The 9,348-nt window shown below is 39.5% G+C and overlaps 1 protein-coding gene across 9 annotated transcripts in view; it reads right to left on the bottom strand.

The window, feature by feature from the left end:
• The window catches only part of TENM3 (teneurin transmembrane protein 3), a 552,323-nt gene that overhangs the window by 140,339 nt on the left and 402,636 nt on the right, over window positions 1–9,348 (bottom strand). For all 9 annotated transcript variants that reach the window (XM_019521869.1, XM_019521871.1, XM_019521872.1 and 6 more), the window contains one exon: window positions 2,338–2,552. In XM_019521869.1, coding sequence (XP_019377414.1) covers window positions 2,338–2,552 — 215 coding nt within the window. The remainder of the gene's footprint in view (window positions 1–2,337; window positions 2,553–9,348) is intronic.

The following is a 9,348-nucleotide window of genomic DNA, read 5'->3' as shown; positions in this document are numbered from 1 at the left end:
TGCCATGGCAGGGGGTCAGACTAGATCTACTCAGGTCCCTTCTGACCCTAGAAACTATGAAAATTCTAACAGAAGATGAAATAGTTAGATTTCCAAAAGAGCTTTGCTGTTCTGATGAAATGATTTCTGAATGTATCAGGTATTGAACGTGAATGAGACTGGACCTGATCAGCAGGGACATGGGTTTTCCATTTCCTACAGAAAAACAGAGTAGAATGTGGATTTCCCCCCTTACCCAAGTAAAACATGAATTTCTCAGGTTAGCTGAGAAACCCATGCATTCTGCAGTTTTGCAAGGAGCCTCCTGCAGGCTGGCAGAGTTCCAGCCTGCAGGGGGCTGGAAGGGAGTGGGAGGAGGGAGGTCAGGCAGGGGGCGCCATGTGCATGTATATGCAAATGGCTGCCAGGGAGCCTGGAGAGCAGCTCCTGTAGATAAATGGCAGGTGGGGGGTGGGGATTGAGGCCCCCACAGGGAGGGAGGGAGTAAGAGAGTTGGGCAGGGCTGGGGCTGCACTCCCAGGGGTGGCAGGACCCATTTCCCCCAGATCTGTGCGCAGGGTTGGGGTGGGGACGAGTGTGTGCTGCAAGCTGTGGGATCCTGCCCTGCTGCCCTCCCCCTGGGCCTCTGCAGTATGGTGGGTAGGACCCAGAGTGGCAGAGTAGAGTGGGCCTGCGCAGGAAAGCTGCTAGCCACTGCAAGCTCTGTGCTGCCCTGGCGATGCATCGCCTGCATGCATGGCTGCAGCAGAGGCGGTGGCGCAGGGTTATGCCCCTCATTGCTACCACGTGAGCAGGGGACGCATCGCCAGGGCAACATGGAGCTCACAGCAGCAGACAGCTTTCCTGTATGGCCCTGCTCTGTCCTGCAGTGCCGGGTTGCCCCTGCCAGGCTTTGGAGGCCATGGAAGAGGACAGCAGGGCAGGAGTACCTAGCAGAAAGTTCAGACACTTTCAATTTAAAAAAAATCATATTTAAAGAGATCTAAAAAACTTTAAATAGTGCAATAACATGCAAAAAATTATTAAAACTATGCATTAAAATAAACAAGAAGTGACTAGGATTTACAGTTGAAACCAAATGACTTGCATTACCAAATCAGTTCATCTGCAACTACCATCAATGTGCTTCATTCACAGATTTGGCCATGACAAAACCAGAAGTGTCCTTCACCCATACTGGTAAGAAGTAGGCTGTACAAAGTTGAGGACCTCCTTAAACTATGCAAAAGATTACTTTTGGAAAACAGGATAAAATGTTTCTTTTAAGAACAAACAGAGATCAGGAGCCAGAACTTGAGCTGAAGCTTGTTTGAAAGCTAAGAAATTTACGTTTGGAGGTTTAAATAAGCTTTTAACATGGTTAATGTCAAAGCATTGTCCTTGAACATGATGAAGGGGAACTATCCTTTTCCTTCTATGATATTCCAGCCAGTAAGACTACACATTAAAATTTAACTGGTCACTCTTAAGGTGCTTAAACTGCAACATTTCCATTAACTTCTCATAGATATATGCAGTCTGTGTATCACTGTGTAAGAGGAGGATTATATATGCAATGATATATTTCTTAAGAAACCTCTCAAGAAGCAGAGCAAGAATGTATTAAATAGCTTTTAGATACTGGAGTATTTTCTTAGGAAAGCAAAATGTCTCGTAAAATTATTTTTTTTAAAACAGCCTTGGTTCTCTCTATAGATACAAACCAATATTTCAGAGTGTGTGTGTGTGTGTGTGTGCGCGCGCGCGCACGTGTGCGTACACACATATGTACATCCATATACACACAATGAATCTATACATATATGGTATGTCTACATGTGTATTGCCTATTTACTCAAATACCTAACTTTGACACTGATAGAAAAAAAAATCAATTCTCTGGCAAAAAAAGGATCTTTCTTATTGGCTTGCAATGTTACCAGCTTTGTCTTTTAGTAGGCAAACACAGGAGTACAGATAATTGTGTGACTACAATATGATACACTAATTTACTTTAAAAGTTAAAAATACATCTTTGTAGTATGGTCCAGGAAGGCACGTGAAAATCCTGTATTAAGCATATCTTTAGATAGGCTTTATTTAAAGAGATGATCAAAACAGGTCAGAAAAGAAATATTTTCTCCTGCATTGTAGATTTTAACTTCCAGAATATCTTTTAACTCTATAAATATTCAAAAAAGACGCTGTACACTTTTCACATAATGTAAGTTGAACACAGAAACAAAACAAAACAGCAAGAAGGAAAAGCCTTCAATTTTGAGAGATAAAATATTTAAAAAGATAAAAACTGGCAGCTTTCAAATACACTCTCTTGCTTTAAATGAAAAGAGCTCTTACCTGAGTGTGTGAAGGTGGTAAGCCTTTTCGACCATAAACTCCAATCAATGCATCTTTCTGAAGGGAGATATTGAATTTTAGAAATTGTGGCTGATCAATGAAGAGTTGTGATCTCCAGAAGATCCCAGGAGGAACCTCTTGTATTGCTCTTCGGCCTATATCAAGCTCTCCAGAATCTATAGTGTTGTTCTCTTGTGCAAATCCCCCTAATTTTCCTGGGATGTTAAAATAATATTAAGAGATCAAACATTAATATTCCCTTTTAGTTTTCAGTCTTCTTTTAAATAAGTTGCCAAATATTTAGATTGATCTCAGATGGATTGTTATTTCAGAACTTTTTTTGAAGACATTCAATATCTCAGAGAATTTACTGATATGAATCTTACAAAAACAAGGATCTCTCATACAAGTACCTTCACAGGCAATATACCTTGACTTTCCCAAGATATCTCTCTTAAGGAAACTCTTTTAGCATTTACCATCATGCTTAATTGTTATGAATGTAATTACCTTACAAAGTATGTCTCTTTAGTATTACTTAAATTGGATTATCTATGATGTTCATCAGTCATTTTATACATACAGTTATACTACAGAGTGCAAATTATACAGAAATGAATTTAAAAGCTTTTCAGTTTACTTCTCTAAAACACAAAAACATCAACAAAATTTTTACTAAATTAAATAATAGAGCATTTATTTAAACATCACTAAGATTCTCTGATGTACTGTTAAAAGCAATCCAGCCAAGTGGAGAAAAAACAACAAACCCTGTATTCTCTGTTATAAATGGATCTGAGTCATGAAGATTCAGATTCAAAAACTCCTGTGGAGTTCAGAACAGGGCTTCTGTTCAGCTCATAATCAGACTACTTTCATGCCCTGAACTATACTGCAGAAAAGCTGGCTGCATTTGAACCCAACAACTTGATTCAGATAGTTCCAAAACCACAGACCTAGACACACACTATCATCTCTTCTCTAGCTCAGGCACATTCCATAACATACATCAAATCTGGTGTTAGGCAGCATACACTCTCTACTCCCTTTGAAGTTAACTGAAGTCATCCCATTAACAAATTCATTCTCACAGTACCTTGAGAAACAGACAATTATAGAATGTATTTACATTTCACAAATGCTTAACCTGATGAGGAGAGGTTAAATGGCTTGCTCAAGGCCACAGAAGAAGCTGTGGTTAGAACCAGAGTCAGAACTCAGGAGGTCCTGGCTCCTAACCCTGTAACCACCATGTTATCTCAGGCTTTCTGTGGTACTCTCCCTAGATAAATGTGTCTCGCCTTATTCTCTTCTAAAGGACTGTTCAAAAAAGCAAAGCAGTGCACATAAAACATAACAGAGAACTTCAAGTGAAGAAACATATATGATAGCGAATTCACAGCATTTTAAACCCTTTAAAAACTGAACTGTTACTTTAAACTGGACATGAGAGTACTAGCAAATTCCAACAGAACAGAACAAAATGTGTAAAAACTTGATAATTGCTATTATTTCTACTATCTGCCAAATTGTGAATAGGTATCTTTATACTAAATTCAAATCGCCCAAATTAAATATTAACACCACAACCCTTTATTTGTCTGTTCGGTGTTCAAAGCAATAAGGGCTCAATCCCTACTGCCTTTGGGCATTATCACAATATACTACTATTTACTACTACTACTACTTTTTCTACAGTGCTCCAGTCACGCTGCAAGAAACTTCTGAGAAGAAGCTGTTCATAGAGACCTAAAGAATGTGACACTTGGGCACCCAAAAAAATCATTAGTAGACAAAAGAGGTTCTGAGAACTGAGACAGGAAACCCCACAGACCAAAAAGTCCCACAGACCAAGTGCCGGAGCAGAAATGGAAGCTTGTTGGTCAAGCAGAATTCCTCAGACTCCATAAAGCTGCTTCATTAACTCACTAGCAAAGAGAATGGGGTTTAGTGGAGGTGGCCTCTTACCAATTCACTAAGCCAACTTTAAGGAATGCAGCCAACAAGGCTGAAGCATGAAGAGAGTGGTTTAGACTAACAATTGGCATCAAATCTGGAATATCTAACTGAGTTCTTTTACATCAAGCCTGTTTCAAACTCAGATATTGACCAATTTCCAGTTATGAAATCCATAGACTGAGACTTCATTCTGGATGTCACTTTCTCTGGATTTTATTACTAGGGACTAGCTGATATGGACAACTTAAACACGTGAAACCTGAAGTAGTTGTCTCAGGCTCATTAAAGATGTTTAGCCAATACATTTTAACTAGTATATTTTAGAACCCTGGTATGAGCAAGACTTGCACTTTAACACATGCATTTTCTAATCTAGATTAAATTTGATGGAATCAATATAAAAAAAAACTAAAGTGTAGTCAAAGTGCTATAAAACATTATTATTTTTAACATTTCAGCACTCAGTCTACTACAAAGTTTCAACCAAACCAATCTAAATATGTTAGAACAAACTTGATCAAGTTGTCTGAACACATGTGCAGGGAAAACTTTTAAGAAACTGACATTCTGAATACTACTGTCCTGTTTTTTATGATTTATTTTCACAATTATCCATCACCTCATGCAACAAACAGTGATGCTATCTTCTCTGGAAAAAGTTAAAATACAAAAAAATGGATTACCATTTGAAACACTCATCAAGATCACAATTGATCCTTGCCATTTTTCATGTTGAAGATGAGTGGACTGCTCCCTCAATTAAATGGATATTGAAGGACTACAAAAAAGCTCAGTACTGGGATGTATGTCATCATCACAGCTATGTGTCAATGGTGTTGAAGTCACTAAACACATTTCGCTTGCAGGTTCAAACTGATCTATGTAGTGCTTTTTCAAGACACTGTAGAATATCTGATCTTGAAGAATCCAGAGATATCACTTTTCTACTCTGCTTATGATGACAGTTCACCTTTTCTAACTTTCTCCTTAACAAGCTTTCACAGCTTTTGTATTTTTCCTCTAGAAAAATGAGCCTGCATTTATTTACTTCAGTTTATTTAATCATCAGGCTCATGGTTAATGTCAAAGCTCATCAGAAAAAAGGATCTTTCTTATTGTAGTGCCCATCTTTAAGAAAGGGAAAAAGGAGGATTCAGGGAACTACAGACCAGTCAGCCTCACCTCAGTCCCTGGAAAAAAAATCACAGAGGAAATCCTCAAGGAATCCATTTCTAAGCACTTGGAGGAGAAGGTGATTAGGAACAGTCAGCGTGGATTCACCAGGGGTAAATCATGCCTGACCAACCTGATTGTCTTCTATGATGAGATGACTGGTTCTGTGGATGCGGAGAGACCGGTGGATGCGGTGTACCTTGATTTTAGCAAGGCTTTTGATACAGTCTCCCACAACATTCTCACAGGCAAACTAAGGAAGTACAGGCTGGAAGAATGAACTGTAAAGGTGGATAGAAAACTGGTTGGATCATCTGGCTCAGAGGGTAGTAATCAATGGCTCACTGTCTAGCTGGCAGCCAGTATCATGTGGCGTGCCCCAGTGGTCAGTCCTGGGGCCAGTTTTGTTCAATATCTTCATCAACATCCTGGAACATGGCATAGAGTGCACCCTCAGCAAGTTGCAGATGGCACCAAGCTGGAGGGAGTTGTAGATATGCTAGAGGGTAGGGCTACGATTCAGAGAGACCTAGACAAATTGGAGGATTGAGCCAAAAGGAATCTCATGAGGTTCAACAAAGACAAGTGTAAAGTCCTGCGCTTAGGACGGAACAATCCCATGCAAGGGTACAGGCTGGAAGCTGACTGATTAGGCAGCATCTCTGCAGAGAAGGACCTGGAGGTTACAGTGGACAAGCTGAATATGAGCCAGCAGTGTGCCCTTGTTGCCAGGAAGGCTAATGGCATACTGGGCTGCACTGGTAGGTGTGTTGCCAGTAGATCAAAGGAAGTTATTATTCCCATCTATTCAGCACTGGTTAGGCCACATCTGGAGTACTGTGTTCAGTTTTGGCCCCCCCCACTATGGAAAGGATGTGGAAGGGTAGAAAAACACTGGAACAGGTTACCCAGAGATGTTGTGGACTCTCCATCATTTAAGGTTTTTAAGACCCGGCAAGACAAAGCTTTGGTTGGGATGATTTAGTTGGGGATGGTCCTGCTTTGAGCAGGGGGCTGGAGTAGATGACCTCCTAAGGTCTCTTCCAACCCTGATTTTCTATACTTCTAGGATTCTAGACTAAATGATTCAAACACAAGTCCTATTCATTTGTATAATGCAGCATGACTCAGAAGTCCAAACAGAAACCAGGGTAAATTTGCACTTCATAGATCAGTGGTTCTCAACCTTTTTTAAACTCAAGACACCCCTGGATAGACTTGAAACACCTCTTGGAAAATGCCAGCTCTTTGTTTTCCCTCTTTCTGACCACAGAACAATAATAAAGCAGTTTTCCTGTTGTAAAGAACTCAGAAAGACCACAACTATAGATTTCTATTTGAAATCTCTGGATTTATCTTGTGAATCATATTTGTAAACCTAACAGTACTAATGTTTGGCAGTAACAGTGCTAATGTCTGGCATCCCACAGCACCCTTGAGAATCACTGTAATAAAGTTTATGCTATACATCTCTGACTTAGTTAGTCTATACAGTGCAGATCTACCTTACCTTCTGCCTGTCTTGAGACTAGCACAGCTAACTACTTCTCACCAGAAGTCCAAAGGACAGAAATATCTGACAAAAACCTCAAAGTGTTTTCCTTCCAGTCCTCTTCCCTTCAAAAAATAGCCAGAAATACCGTTCCTCTCCCTAACTTTACAGAAACAATAAACAAAATAAAGGTTTAGACACTTAAATCAAATACTTTAAACCCAAATATTTATACATTCTGTTTGTTGCATTTTATTGTACCAGAAACTCAACTGTTCAACTGTAAATAAATGTTTTCAGTGGTTCTTAAGTATTTATGAAAATTCAATTAATATAAATAGTTTTGGACAGTTTCTAAAATTTTCAGGAACTTGAAAAAACTTTTCAGAATATTTACTAATGTTGTATGGGATAATTTGGGAAAGAAGTATGTAAAATTCACGTCCATAATATAAAAAAAAACCAAGTAAACAAAACATTAAAAAGATTAATGGTAACTTGTGGAGTATAACTGATAAAATAATTTTATTGTAACTGACGATATAATTTCAAGTCCTTCCTTTGTAGGCAACAGTAATTAGAATATCAGGAGACAAGGCTAGATTTATAGACAATCAATAGCACACCCTCTACTTCCTCCTATAACCTTGGTTTCAGACCTCCTACTGTGCAATGTTTGAGGTGGGCTTTTGTATATCCTTCTACAAATGGAACCATCAGTCATAACTGAGAATCACTGGTTAATTCTACAGGCATCACAAAACAAAATGAAATCAAAATCCTCCTTACAAATGTACCTTTCTGGAAAAATCAATACAGCATCTAATTAAGAAACTATTAAACATTTCATTAACATGAAGTACTATAAATAATAAAAAAAAGCTTGATACATACACGTGGCAGTTAAAGTCTAATGTATTTTAATTTGCTTATAATATTTAAGTGACCTCAGTGTTCTAATCCCCACGGTACACAATTTAGGGATAGTCAAAACTGGGGGTGGGGGCTGGAATACATTTTCTTCATTTTACAATCAAGCAAGTGAAAACTGTTATAAGGGGGTTTTTTTGCACTGTACGTGTTCAGATAACATATGCAAAATGATTCCAAAAGCATGTTTTAGGGAACGATTCCAAATTATTAGTTGAAAACACGTAAAGCTAGGATTCCTATATTTATATTCTCAGCTTCGATGAGTATTGCGGTTTTTAGTTTCTCTATGCCCCTTTCATCTGTTTACGAAATGAATATAGCATCTACCGATCCCAAATAGGTACTGGTGCAGGATCACAAATGCTTTGTAAAGCATCTGAGAGAGCCCCAGCTGAAGGGGCTTGCTTTGCATGCAGCATGAGGGGCTGGCCTGGGACATTAACTACCTGCAGTGCACAGCCGGTCCCAACACTGCATGCAACACAGGGGACTGAGGTTTGAACTGTATGAGGTGCCCCAGATGGACCCACTGTGCTGCCTGCAACACCAGATCCAACCCCACATGCCATATGCACACTGGCCCCAAAGGTGACGTGGGGGGGGGGGGGGCACATGCCCCACAGAGATTGGCCGCTGCCGAAGCCGCCACTGGTTTCTGTGGGCGGTCGCCGCCCCCCCCCCGCTTCCCTTCTTTACCTTTTTTCCCCCTAATTTCTACCCATTTACATTCTCACTGACATCCTGTCACACTTTTAGCTTCTCTCATTCCTTGGAGTCTCAGAACAGCAGAGAGTCCCTGTGCCTGAAGGGTGACTGCATCCAAAAGCTTGCTAAGAACCTTTTTCCAACTACTCAGTTGATCTAATAAAAGATATCACATCTACCCAAAGAACCTTGCCTGTCTTCCTGTCATGCACTGATGAGATAACCTGCTAAATGACCATTACCTTCCAAATCTACAGGTGAAAGCATTTTACAACAGATTAAATGATCCCAATGAAAGATTTACAGGATTTAGGGATCTTTGGAAGAAACAGAGCCTAAAAATGTCATTTGTTATTACAATTTGACTGTCATATCACTCCCTATTATTTCCAAAGACAAGGAATTGTACCAGCAGGTTTTTACTTGTTTTATAGAATTAAAAACAACAATAAGAAAACAGTTTTATATGAAAAAAGTATTAGTTAGATATGGCTGATGAATACAGCAACTCTGTCAGCCACCACTGCACTAGATAGATAGATAGATAGATAGATAGATAGATAGGATTCATTACACATGCAGTAGCTTCTTTCCATTCCTTGTTATAAGTAAGAAACCACCCACACATGGGTAGAGATAATGGATACCTAAGTACAGGCACCCAAGTCAGAGAACTAGGCAAAAGGAAATGAGAGGAGAAAGACACAGAGAGTTTTACTAGACAGGCTTCACAAGACTAGAAGATGACA

This window comes from Gavialis gangeticus, unplaced genomic scaffold (assembly GCF_001723915.1).
Source record: "Gavialis gangeticus isolate Ggan-Ray unplaced genomic scaffold, GavGan_comp1, whole genome shotgun sequence".
In the NCBI taxonomy this organism is placed as follows: Eukaryota; Metazoa; Chordata; order Crocodylia; family Gavialidae; genus Gavialis; species Gavialis gangeticus.
This window is presented reverse-complemented; position numbering and strand designations above follow the sequence as displayed.